The sequence below is a fragment of the Gobio gobio genome (genome assembly GCF_949357685.1).
Source record: "Gobio gobio genome assembly, chromosome: 17".
NCBI lineage: Eukaryota > Metazoa > Chordata > Actinopteri > Cypriniformes > Gobionidae > Gobio > Gobio gobio.
In genome coordinates this window covers 48,005,481-48,019,130 of record NC_137110.1, presented here as the reverse complement: position 1 = coordinate 48,019,130, position 13,650 = coordinate 48,005,481, and the positions used below count along the sequence as shown (strand labels likewise).

The following is a 13,650-nucleotide window of genomic DNA, read 5'->3' as shown; positions in this document are numbered from 1 at the left end:
TTAGGCGGAGAATTCCGTTTAGCAACCTACGTTTAAACGGGGGCGGGATGTGATTTAAAAAATTCGTTCAGGAATCGGTTAGTGTTGTCGACTACATTGAACACAGCCGGTAATATAGATATTATGTCAATGAATATTGCTATGAATGTTAATTTAAAATTGGCTTATATACCGTTTATGATGTTACTGTATAAAATCGTTTTTAAATGATTTAACGTTAATTAGCGCATTCGCCAACGGTTAACTGGCGAGTGGCCTTTTGTTGTCGTTTAAATTTCAGCTTTAGATAACTAAAGATATGTTTTCTTTGTGTCGATAGTTTTATAAATGCGTATATTTTAGTCGTTACGTAGGTTTATTTAGGTTATTAGCATCTGCTGTGTTATGAGTAACGTTAGGCCTTTAACTTACCTCACATTCAAATGAGAAACCGTTTACCGTAGCACGAAATCATAGCAATTTCAGTCTTTGTTAGTTGTCGGTTTATACAAATAAATTAGATTCAGCTTCACGGGTTTCCATCGAATGGTTAACTTTAGTTTAGCTCGGTTGTCACGAAGCTCCATGCCGCATGTTTTCTGTGTTGTAAGCCGTTGAATGCTGTCGATGTGCGCATTAAAATAGTTCTTCCCCATGTCTGACCATCTTAGATCTGAAGCGATGGCCTCTCAGAATATGGATCCCGCAGCAGCCTCGTCCACAGCCGCGCTGAAGGGCAGCGAGACGAGCGGAAATGTGTCGAAAGGATCCGTCACTAAAAGGTTTGATTGTCCAGATATTGCTCGCAGGGTTTATATTTCATAACTTCGAATCCATTCTAATGTGATCAGTAAGACCACTGGAATTCATACAGGCTAATGTTATGCTTATTTGAGTCGTCTGGAAACATTGTGGTCTATATCGGAACTGAATTTGCATTGAAATATTCTACTGGAATTAACCATTATCACGTGACTGAATAATATATCAGTGCGATTGTGATTCTGCCTTCATTGCAAGTTCAATAAACCAGTTAATTGAGTAACTTGTGTTTCTGACACACAATTTTTACCACTTTCAGTCAAATCAATCTGTGTATAAAGAGAGTTTCGAAATACTTGATGTTTAAATAAATGCATTGTGATGTCCTTAAGGGATGTTATTGGTGATCATAATCATAAATGCATATTTCAATAGAAATCCATAAGGGCTAGAGGTGTAACGATATATCGCAATACACAAATGCAACAATATGTATTGTGAATAGGGTCCCAAAATAAAAATTACTATGATAATTAGTTTTAAGTGTCAGTACTACATTAAACTACTATCAATGTTGAATATGTATAATATAGCAATGGGGGAATATGAGGCCAAATGTCTAGTTACCAGTAAAAAGTGTCCTACATTATTTTAATTTTACTGAGTGCAAGCATATTTGTCTAAAATAATTATGTATTATGAATATTTTGATTCTGGTGTCACCGTTGTCCTGTGCATTGGGTTACCAGCACCAAGTGTAATGCCAAATATAGCATTTTAATCAACAGTACCTTTTTATTTTTTGTTAACCTTTTTTCCATATGTTTTGGTGTACTGTATCACAATAGACCCTTTTCACATGTCAGGGTTTCTCAGAAGCGGAAGTCGTCATAGTTGGGTTAACTTTTAATAGCGGTGTATGAGAGAATACATAACATATATATTTTTTGCGTCCCCATTTTCTCAAATGGCAGAACTCCAACTTTCAAAAAGAGGGGAAAAATGGTGAGATTGATAATGGCAGTGAAAAGAGAGAAAGGTGTTAATTTTACAGTCACTCCCATAGACGCTGTATTAAACACCCACACAGCAGCGGTAACATGTTTTTTTTGTAATTTGATGCGAAAGTAATATAAAATAAAGTATTAGTGTTATAAATGTACATGTTTTAAAAAGAAAATGGAAATACAAAAAACGTTGCAGGATTTACAATATAGATGACATTTAAAACATCATCACAGTCTGAAAAGGGTCTGTAATATCGTATCTTGATGTGTCTCGACCTGTGACATGAGGGTATCATTACACCTAATCAGTGGTGAGTAGGTTACTCTAATAAAGTAATTAATTACTAGTTACTAATTACATCTTCTGTAGTGTAATTAGATTACTGTACAAATTACCCTCTCCAAAAAGTATTTAATTACTACCGGTAATTACTTTCCAAATCCTATATCAACCTCGAGTTAAGCAATTCAAGGATCGACATGAAATGGCTCTTTTAATTCATTCAAATACATATGAAACTACATCAATTATTCTTATTAACTGACCAAAGTATTACAAATGTGAGAAGGATGGATAAAAACATGTATTTATAAGTTAGACTTTAAATTCCCAGGTGAAAAAGACGTACTATTAAAAATGCATTATAGTATATATTTTTATTCTAATAAAAACATACTCAAGTGCATTTTTAATGCATTTAATAGTACGTATTTTTCACCTGGGTTGTTAATTCCACTATATATAATTGTTCTACAGTCTATGCACAGTATTTAGTTCAATTACTTGTGAAGTAACTAAATTACACAAAATAAGAGTAATCCCTTCCTTTACTTTTTCAAGGGAAAAGTAATTAAATTACAGTAATTACTTAGTAACTAGTTACACCCAACACTGCCCCTAAGGAGGACTTTAGTGCCTAGGGGGTGCTAGTTTCTAATTAATTTGTTTTAATGCAGTTAATACCACTTTTATATCTTGGCATCTGAAAATGACATTGAAGTCTTTCATTTGAAAATGTTTAGTTTTTTTTTAGTTTAGCACGTTCTCTTCAGCTCATTCACATTAATGTTCACTGTCTTCCCTTTCCCTCTGTAGGCTTCAGCAAGAGCTGATGACACTAATGGTAAGACCTTTATATACAGCGGGTAATATGTTTGGTCTCTAAGGGATGGTTCATCCAAAAATGTAAATTGTCATTTACTCGCCCTCAAGTTGTTCCAAGCTTGTATTTATTTCTTCTGCTGAACACAAAAGAAGATATTTGGAAGATTGTCGGAAACCAGACAGTTGACTGACCCCATTGATTTACATGGTATGTTTATTTATTTTTATTCCATACAATGGAAGTCAATGGGGTCCATCAACTGTTTGGTTATTAACCATATTCTTCAAAATGTCTTGTGTTCAGCAGAAAAAATAAATTCAAACAGGTTTGGAACAACTTAAAAGGATAGTTCACCCAAAAGAAAATTAGCCCATGATTTACTCACCCTCAAGTCATCCGAGGTGTTTATGACATTCTTCTTTCAGACGAATCCAATCTGAGTAATATTAAAAGAGTCAATCCAAGCATTATAATAGCAGTAATAGTTGCTCTGTTTTGAAGTCCATAAAAAAAATGCATCTGTCCGTCTAATAACTGCTCCACGCGGCTCTGTGGTGTTAATAAAGGCCTTCCGAAGCGAATCGATGAGTTTGTGTAATAAAAATATCCATATTTTATACTTTATCAATTAAAGTTCCAGCCGATCGCCTTCCGTGGAAAAGTGTTGAAACTGCCATCTCACGATTCAAGATGCGTACGTGACTCCATGACGAGCGCATCTGGTAACGGAAGCCTTTGATCGGCCGAGGCACTTTCAACACTTTTTCCATAAATTTAATACGGAAGGCGATCGGCCGAAACTTAACTTGATAAAGTTTTAAATATAGATATTTTTCTTACACAAATGCATCGATTCGCTTCAGAAGGCCTTTATTAACACCCCAGAGCCGCGTGGAGCAGTTATTCGATGGACGATGCATTTTTTTTTATGGACTTCAAAAACAGAGTAACTATTACTGCAATTATAATGCTTGGATTAGCCTGGACTTTTTAAATATAACTCTGATTGTATTTGTCTGAAAGAAGAATGTCATATACACCTCGGATGACTTGAGGGTGAGTAAATCATGGGCTAATTTTCATTTTTGGGTGAACTATCCCTTTAAGGGTGAGTAAGGCCGTGTCCACCAAAGCATTTTTCCCCAGCTAAAAACGCCTTGCTGTGAGCACTTGAGAGTAGGGCTGCACGATATATATCGTTTTGGCAGCAATATTGCGATGTGACTATCACGGATGCGCACATCGCAGGATGTGCGACGTCAAGTATAGGGATTGTAGGTGATCCGTACGGGCAGCTGTACCCCGGTTCAGAACACACGTGATTCGTGGATTAATTGCAAAGTCTAACCATCATAGAGTGAAAGTTTAATATTTAGTCAGGCATCAAGCGCAAGAGAACTGTAGTCGCACACCGTTTTCTCTACGCACACACACAGAGCCGCGCAGAAAAATAAAATATCGCAATGTACGTTTTGTTTTTTCCCCAATATCGTGCAGCCCTACTTGAGAGCATTTGGCAACGTTGTGTTTTTTCAGTTGAGACTCTTTGCTTGCTATGATAAAGAACATCTGTGGAAGTGTTACTAGGATCTCATTTCACAGATAGTTGGCTTCTGTATTGATTCTACTTAAAAATGCCGATACAATGTGAAGTATTTGCTCTGGCTCTTGTTTTAAATTATTTTGTTCCATTATGCTTGTTGTCGCCTGTGGACATTGTACAAGCAGAATGTGGCGGTTGTATTTGTCCTGCCCCTCCTCTTCTGTGATTGGATGCCTGGGTAAAAAGGTGACTGAGCGCTGCATTTTACTCGGTTGAACATTCTTCAACACCGGCGACCGGTAAAAAAAAAACGTTGAGCTCTCTTGAGCGTGAGATGGACTAAATGTGACGCTCCCATTGAAAACAATTGGAAAAATAAGCGTAAAAACTGCTTTTGTGGACACACGGCCTAAATGATCGTTCATTTTGGGGTGAATGATCCGTTTAACTGTAGTTTAACGCAATGCCTTTGTGTCAATGCAGATGTCAGGAGACAAGGGCATTTCAGCATTTCCAGAGTCTGACAATCTCTTCAAATGGATCGGCACAATAGATGGAGCTCAAGGAACGGTGGGAGTGGTTTTTTTCTCTTGATGACAGGAAATGTGATTCTTGCATACAACATGTGACTGTAGGTAGTCTGAGAATCCTGCATAAATCTGTTTTTGTTTTTTCTTCTTCCCTAGGTCTATGAAGGTTTGAGGTACAAACTTTCCCTGGAGTTTCCTAGCGGGTACCCCTACAACGCCCCTCGGGTGAAATTCGTCACTTCTTGCTTCCATCCAAATGTTGATGAGAACGGTTTCATCTGCCTAGACATTTTGAAGGACAAGTGGTCTGCACTTTATGACGTTCGCTCCATACTACTGTCCATTCAGAGTCTGCTAGGAGGTAAGTTCTGCTTTCATGTGAGAAACAAGGATTTGCTTCAGTTCATGAGTTGAATTTGAATTCGTCATGATCTTCAGGATGTTTAATTGAAATTAAACGACCCATCAGGATTTTATTTAATTCAACAAGTTTTGGAACCGTATGATTTAATTAATTTTGGCAGTGCCTATTTATATCCTGATATGTAGAATCCTTTCATTCAGATCTAAATTCTTGTGATATACTTTCTTGTAGTATATAAAGCAGGATATCTGTTTTCTGATTGGGTCTTGAAGTAATTTAGCCATATGGTCTGCATCGGTGTACTTATGAATTCTTGTTTTCAGAACCCAACAATGATAGTCCAATGAACTCTGCAGCTGCTGCATTATGGGATGACCAGGAAGGTAAGACAACATGTGGAAATGAAGCAGTTGCTTGAAACTGTAGTGTTTAGATTATGCAATAAACTGACATGTTTCACTTGTTGCAGCCTTCAAAGCCCATTTGCACGCAGCCTACAAGAAATGAACACCCTTCTGCCTCATGTTTTATCTGTCTCTTGTTCATAATGTCAAATTTCTGTAACGTCTGTGTGTATATTATTTCTGTGTTGTATTAAACTTGCCTGAATAATATGCAAATCATTAAAATTTACAAAAAAGGTGAAAAATGACCTAAATGTTTCCTTTTGTTAATGATAGATAGATAGATAGATAGATAGATAGATAGATAGATAGATAGATAGATAGATAGATAGATAGATAGATAGATAGATAGATAGATAGATAGATAGATAGATAGATAGATGTGACTGACAATGATTTAAAATTTGACAAAAGAAAAATTCAAATTGTAGTACTTTTTCTATACTTATTAGAGTGTTGTGTATGTAGTAATGCAATGACAAGAATGTAATTAACCATTTTGTTTTCCGAGTTGACGAGCAGCAGTATCGTTTAATTGACTAGTCGGCAAGTCTTGCACATCCCTCATAATAACCATGCCTAAAAGTTTACAAATATTAATTAAAAAAGATATTGTTATACATGTCATTCTGGATAACGGATGACCTGTCCTGCCTAACAGGGCTTTTGTTTTCCAGGAATTGCACATTTTGGGGCTCCTTCAGGGTTGTCGTTTTTTTTATATAATATCAAATGCATTATGGTCATTTATGCGTGTTGTCCAGGAATAACATTAGAGAAATCTCAATTTGGAGACCAAAGTCTTTTTGTCATAAGGTTAGTAAGCTTAGTATTAGTATTACTTGGGCATAATTGTATCGAGGTTTTCAATGAAACCTATAGTGTAGGTTTCATTGAAAACCTCTGTACAATTATGCCCAAGTAGATTTTAAATGTGTTTATTCATATAACACTTTTGTATTCAGATTTTAAGCCGAGATGGCTACCTGGAAGGACATTTGGGGATTTGAGTTTAATAGTTCTTTAAAGATTCATTATTTATAATGAATACTCGCATGAATCACATAATAATTAAGAGGGGGCAGGTGGAGTCATTTAATGTAGTGTCTATATATATATATTTTTTAATATTATGAATATGCTTTGGACACCAGAATTGACATGCCACGTCATTGACCCATTAACAGTTTAAAGGCTGTGGTGAATAACTGGGGCTGCTTGCATAAAATGCTTAGTCTAGTCTTCAAGTTAGTCATCTAATTTTTTTTTTCTTTAAGACTCGTCATAACTTTCATTAGTCCATTACATGGAAAAAGTCTAGTTTGAATCCAAGGAGTGATTAGCCCTAACTAATAGTTGGTCAGACGAGTTGAACTAGCACAGGGGTGGTGAACTCCGGGTCTGAAGAGTTTGGCTTCAACCCTCATCTAACACACCTGAACAAGTTAATCAAGGTCTGAAGGGTTACTAGGAAACCACATACAGGTCAGTTTTATCAGGGTTGGAGCTAAACTCTGCTGGACTGAGGCTCTTCAGGACCGGAGTTCGCCACCCCTGAACTAGCACTCAGTAATCAGTCATACTTTTCAGATTCATATGCGGTCAAGCGACTTTATTTAACTGACCACAGTTTCTGCAGATCTTTAAAAAAAAAAAGTCTTAATTTGACATTCCACAATTTAAGGCCTTAAAAGTCTTAAATTCAACATTGGATTAAATTAGGGCCCTATGATTTATGTAATGCAGAAAACATGGATGGAATTGCAGAATCCATTCATAAAAATGTAATTTACTGTATAATGCAGAATGTCAGAATTTGTAAAATTTTGGATGAATAAATCAAAAGTAGGACCGTACCTTAAAGGGACAGTTCACCTCAAAATGACAATTCTGTCATCCTTTACTCACCATAGTGTCGTTCCAAACACGCAAGACTTTCCTTCATCATATAAAGCGATTGGCATAAACCCCTCTATTCATATGGTTTAGTTTCTGAGGCATCAGTGGAAGTTGCTTAGACTGTCAATGGAGGGACAGAAATCTTTTACCATTTCATTAAAAATATCTTCATTCGTGTTCTGAAGATGAATGAAAGTCGGTAACATTTAATTACAGCAGAGTGCAGAAATATTAAAACAAACTTTGAAACAAAAAAATTAATTGCATGCACTGCAAAAAATGATTTGTTTTCCAGTACAAATTCTAAGAATCCTTAAATCAAGAGGCATTTACTTGTCAAAAGAAATTAAGTCTTGTTTTCTGAGAAATTGAACAAAATTAAGCGAGTTTACATTTATGATTAAAACGAGAACAAATATCTGTCATTGAGTATGAAAATGACTTGCATTTGAATAAAGTTGATTTTTATGAACCCATTGGCAGATATTTGTTCTTGTTTTAATCATAAAATCATTTTCACAAGATTTCTTATCTCAAATTTTAAGCAATTTTTTGTCAAATTAATTAAAGTTCATAACAAAACATAACACCAGTCACTTTAGAATCTGTTGGAAATTGTATTCTCAAACTTGAGATTGAGGTGTCACTAATAAAACTCATTTAGACATTTAGAGATCACATTGATGTGTTCCCTTCAGTTTATTCCTTGAATTGTCTTTAATTGATCTTAAAACAGAAACCCTTCTGACAAAGTTATGCCCAGTCTTAAAGGGAAGAAAACAAAATGGAGGACTGACTTGAAAGACTAGTCTAAGCATCTTCTGCAACCGGCCACTGAAAATAATTATAGTCTGAAAAATGTTGAAAATCTCTTGAGTTAACCCTCTAGTGCTCTTCATTTAGGGGTTGCATTGGTTGTCTTCCCGGTCATAAGTGACTGGACACCTAAAAATGTAACTTCCTCCACCCCAGTAAAACCAATGCAATTTATTTTTCTTCAATAATATTTTTAATTTTGTATTTTGAGATGATTTTATCGTATTTTTTAATATTTATGCAATAATTATGGTCTATTTTTGCCATTGAAAATTATCCAAAAATTATTTTTTCAATTATTGCAGTATTTCAGCTTAAAATAGAGATTAGGCCTTCAAAATATATATTTTTTGAAGGCAGATTAGCGCCCTCTTTTGAAATTATTTAAGAAATCATGCAACCATGGGTGTAATCACTGGAGGTCTCTATGGAGAGGCTTGAGAGTTTTAGATTTTTTTTTGTTGTTAGAAATATAGATTTTTTTTCTTCCTGTGAATTTGTGTTTTTGCAGATTTCCCATTCATTTCCTATGGTGTCATTTTTGACCGAACCCTTAATTTTTTTGTGTGTTTACATACCTAATGCTAGAAAAGTCACCAAGTTTCATATTATTCTGATGAAGCTGTGATTTTTTTTAAAAATTCCAAATGTGGTTCATAGGTTCAGTTTTTCATAGGTGTGTGTGTGTGTGTGTGTGTACTTTTTTTCAGCATTGTGGCAGATTTGTAGATTGTACACACAAATATTCAGAGAATTTGTGTTTTTGACAATTTCCCATTCATTTCCTATGGTCGGTCATTTATTACCGAAGACAATGAACGCTACTTTTTTATTTTTACGACCAATTACCATGCTCGAATCATGACCCCAATTATTTTGTGTGTTTACATACCTAATGCTAGAAAAGTCACCAAGTTTCATATCATTCCGATGAAGCTGTGATTTAAAAAAATTAAAAACAGAAGATTTTCCGGTCATAAATGACGAAGAGCACCAGAGGGTTAAAGGGTTTACAGAGTACGATGATCAATTTCCAAACGTATTTCCCCCAGTTCCTGAACTTAGCTGAGCAGGCATAGTAGACAGCCCACTTTGCAGTTGTGGTGTTGGCAACAACCTGATAAATTATTTTGAGACACCACCTCCACTTCCATCATCTCCTCCAAACTTCCGTCCTCGTCTTGCCCACCGCTAGCTTCTTGTGTGGGTTCAACGGACCACAGGGGCACGTTAACTCTCTGGAGCATTTCTTCAAGCAGAACGTCAATCTCCTTTATGTGGCTCTTCAGGTCTGGTCTTTCCGCGTCCTCTATTGATAACCATGGCGTCTGCACCATGGCCGCTCGAGCTGCTACTTCCGAAGTTCCACCTGCAAAGCCTGTGTTGACGAGGGCTTGTCGATCTTTGCGCTGGGTGAGGGGGAATAGCTCTTGCAAGGCTCTGACCTTCTTTAGGTCCAGCTGGAAGTTTTCCAAGCTGGACAAGAAGATCACCCAAAGTCGTTCAACCTGTTCTTTGTCCTCTTGTCCTTGCTCCATTTCTGTCAGCAGAGTTAGCAGCCTCCGGTGAAGCCCTGAAACACGAGTCCATCAAGTCAACAGTTTGAATGTAGCGTAATTCAATACGGCCAGCCGATGTGCAGAAAAATACTCAAAGGGGAATGTGAAATTTCTGCACCGCTAGCATCACCAAACTGATTCCTGCTTATTTTTGAAGTACTTGTCCTGTCTTACCTGAGCATATTTTATGAGCTACTGTCCTGGTTTCCTCCAGCTCCTCTCTAAGGAAGCTCCCATCCATGTTGCTCCCCAGGGAGGTTGCCATTTGCTGAAAGCAGGCTGTCACTTTGCTCAGGGCGGCCTGTGCCCGTTCACATTCATTCACCTGCCTCTTTCTGGTTTGGATCTCCACCACTGACTGCCGCCAGCGATTCATTGCCACTTGAGTTGTGACCGACCTAAACTTGGCAGAATATTTATGAGTTATTGTTGGTCTCATAATCTCAGAATGGCCCATTCTTAACTAAAATAATTAAAAGGATATATGGTCTTAAAGGGTTAGTTCACCCAAAAATGAAAATTCTGTCATTAATTACTCACCCTCATGTCGTTGGACACCCGTAAGACCTCCGTTCATATTCGGAACACAAATGAAGATATTTTAGTTGAAAGCTGATGGCTGAGAAAGGCTTCACACAGGCCTCCATTGGCATTCAGTACATTGACACTTCCAAGACCCATAAAAGGCACTTAAAACGTCGTTACAAAGTCCATCTCACCACAGTGGCTCTACAATAAGTTTACGATGCGACGACAATAGTTTTTGTGCGCAAAAAAAATCTAAATAACACCTTTAACCAACTTGTTCTCGACTTCCGTGTGTGCCTCCACGACGCATGCGCGAGAATATGACGTAGCGCCGGCGTTCGGGAATCAATGAAATGCACACTCTAACCCCATTTTGAGCACTACGCCGAGACCTAAAGCACGATCAATGTAGAATCCAACAGCTTAGACACGCGCGTCTTCCTCTGCTCGTAAACAAATCGCTTCTGGGTCATATGTCCGAACGCCGGATCTGCGTCATATTCTCGCGCATGCTTCGTGGAGGCGCACACGGAAGTCGAGAACAAGTTGGTTAAAGGTGTTATTTTGATTTTTTTTTGCGCACAAACACTATTGTCGTCGCATCGTAAAATTATTGTAGAGCCACTGTGGTGAGAGACTTTGTAACGACGTTTTAAGTGCCTTTCATGGATCTTGGAAGTGTCAATGTACTGAATGCCAATGGAGGCCTATCTGAAGCCTTTCTCAGCCATCAGCTTTCAACTAAAATATCTTCATTTGTGTTCCGAATATGAACGGAGGTCTTACGGGTGTCCAACGACATGAGGGTGAGTAATTAATGACAGAATTTTTTCCTTTAAAGGGTTAGTTCACCCAAAAATAGAAATTGGCCCATGATTTACTCACCCTCAGGTCATCCTAGGCATAGATATACATAATAAAGGCTAGATGTCTCGTCCGCGCTGCTAGCCAATGGAGGTCGACGTCCGCACCTGGCGGCCATCTTGTCACAGTCAGCTCGCTCACTCGTAACATTGTGTTTTAATGGTGCATGCACTTTTTAAATAACCATAACTTGCTAAATTTTCTACCGATTTTCAAACTGTTTGGTTTGTTATAAACGTCAGAGATGTAGTTACGATACTGCATGTATGAATAATTATTCATAATTTGCTCAATCATTCAGAATTATAACCACGTTAATAACGTTCATAAGAAACCAAACCAAGATTATAGCGAGATGAGAGTATTTGTGTTCAGATCACTCGCCTTACATCAGGTACCACAGAGCCCGCCAGAAAGCTTGCCTGTGACAAGATGGCCGCCGGTGATGACGTTAGAGACTCCGCCGTAAGTAATCTAGCCTTTATTATGTATATCTATGATCCTAGGTGTTAATGACATTCTGCTTTCAGACGAATACAATAAGAGTTGCATTAAAAAAGTCCTGGCTCTTCCAAGATTTATAATGGCAGTGACTTGTTGGGTCATTTTTGAAATCCATAAAAGTTCATCTATCCATCATATAACTGCTCCACACGGCTCTGGGGGGTTAATAAAGGCCTTCTGAAGCGAATGGGCGCATTTTTGTAAGAAAAATATCCATGTTTAAACCTTTATAGACTAAAATAACTAGCTTTTGGCGGTCAGCGGTACGCAGCTCGACTAAAAGTAAGCCTTGACGCATGCGTATTGACAAACGCAGAAGCGCAGAGAATAAAGCAAAACAAAACACCGGTCATGAATTAAGAGTCTAAAACGAGGATTTTTAAAGGGAAATGGCGGACGATTTCGATATAAGAGAAGAGGGGCTTGAGTTTGTTGCCCAGCACTATCCACGAGAGGCGTCAAAGCTTGAGATGCTCCTGTACATCCTGTACATCACCTCTTTTAGCGCAAGACGACTTGCGCAACGCTGACCACCTGAAGCTAGTTATTTTAGTCTATAAAGTTTTAAATATGGATATTTTTCTTACACAAACGTGCCACTTCGCTTCAGGTCTTTATTAACTCCCCGGAGCCGTGTGGAGCAGTTATATGATGGATAGATGCACTTTTATGGACTTCAAAAATGACCCAACAAATCACTGCCATTATAAAGCTTGGATTAGCCAGGAAATTTTTTATATAACTGATTGTGTTCGTCTGAATGAAGAATGTCATAAACACCAAGGATTACCTGAGGGGGAGTAAATCATGGGCTAATTTTCATTTTTGGGTGAACTAACGCTTTAATTTGGCGCAGTGAAATTTTTACACTTCTTTTTTTACTTTTTCTAATCTAATAGGGTTCCCACTCATCCTGGAAAATTTGAGAAAATGTAAAATGTCTATTTTTGATAAAGTTCTTTGGTTTTTCTTTAGCCGAGAACAAAGTGTTCTGGCCCAAAACAGGTACCGTGAGTAGCAGAAAGCATGATGTTCAGGAATGCTGAGTTTCGACGCGTGAGAGTAATATTTTTAAGGATGATGTTTAGTCTTGTTGGCACTTGCAACAGTTTGCTAATGTTAATAACTGCTCAAATGTAGTGGATGTCAACTGGTAAGCAGCTACCCAATTCAGTAACTTGCTAACTAATAATCGCAATGCGATATGAGGTCAATGAGAGATTCATTGTGCGGTGTATCCAGCTTCATTGATTATAACAGGAGTTTTCACAACAGTCCAGAACTCTGAGTGATTGACAGCTGCAGTGATTTGATATCTGTACATAAACCCATTCGCAAATTGAAAGTTTTATTTTTCCTGCTGCTAAGTATACACACTACAAAGTTTTAGAAATGACTAACTTGTATAAATGCAGTTTTGTTGACATGGTGATAACCAGCATTGGACGGGACAAATAATTCTGATGTCAAAATAAAAGCGTAAATGCAGACTAATAGACCTGCCACATGTTCTATTACGTGTTATGGGTTTCGTTGTTGTTCATCAGCTTTAACTAATATTTTTATTTTCAAATAGTTAAACAAAACATTAAAATAGTAAAAAAAAATTATATATATATATTGACACTGGTAATGAGAATATTTGTCATAATGTATGATTAAGAGCTCATATTAAAAACAGGTTTTATAATTGTCATGACAAAAAAAATATTTTTTTCAGATTTGCAAGATTATATCTAACAATTCTGACTTTATAACTGAGTTTATATTACAATTACGTAAACT

At 37.2% G+C, this 13,650-nt stretch overlaps 2 protein-coding genes across 2 annotated transcripts; one reads left to right on the top strand and one right to left on the bottom strand.

Annotated features, from left to right (window-relative positions):
• Positions 1-55: 55 nt before the first annotated feature.
• On the top strand, positions 56-5,935 carry ube2c (ubiquitin-conjugating enzyme E2C). The gene is made up of 7 exons (XM_079839943.1): positions 56-109; positions 651-761; positions 2,845-2,872; positions 4,881-4,967; positions 5,084-5,288; positions 5,615-5,674; positions 5,761-5,935. Exons 2-7 carry the CDS (start codon positions 661-663, stop codon positions 5,796-5,798), a joined length of 519 nt encoding a protein of 172 aa, XP_079696069.1. The 5' UTR covers positions 56-109; positions 651-660; the 3' UTR covers positions 5,799-5,935.
• A 3,536-nt stretch (positions 5,936-9,471) lies between these two features.
• LOC307140603 (regulator of G-protein signaling 9-binding protein) lies at positions 9,472-10,345 on the bottom strand (the record flags this gene model as incomplete). The annotated part of the gene is made up of 2 exons (XM_079840213.1): positions 9,472-9,983; positions 10,144-10,345. The coding sequence occupies 2 exons, from the start codon at positions 10,343-10,345 to the stop codon at positions 9,472-9,474; spliced, it is 714 nt and encodes a 237-aa protein (XP_079696339.1).
• Between the last annotated feature and the right edge of the window lie 3,305 nt (positions 10,346-13,650).

Excerpts from the sequence above, each read along its gene's own strand:
- ube2c (XM_079839943.1), top strand. The coding sequence starts at position 661 with ATGGCCTCTCAGAATATGGATCCCGCAGCAGCCTCGTCCACAGCCGCG. Across the intron at positions 762-2,844 it reads AAAGGATCCGTCACTAAAAG|GCTTCAGCAAGAGCTGATGA; the intron begins GTTTGATTGTCC and ends TTCCCTCTGTAG. Across the intron at positions 2,873-4,880 it reads AAGAGCTGATGACACTAATG|ATGTCAGGAGACAAGGGCAT; the intron begins GTAAGACCTTTA and ends GTGTCAATGCAG.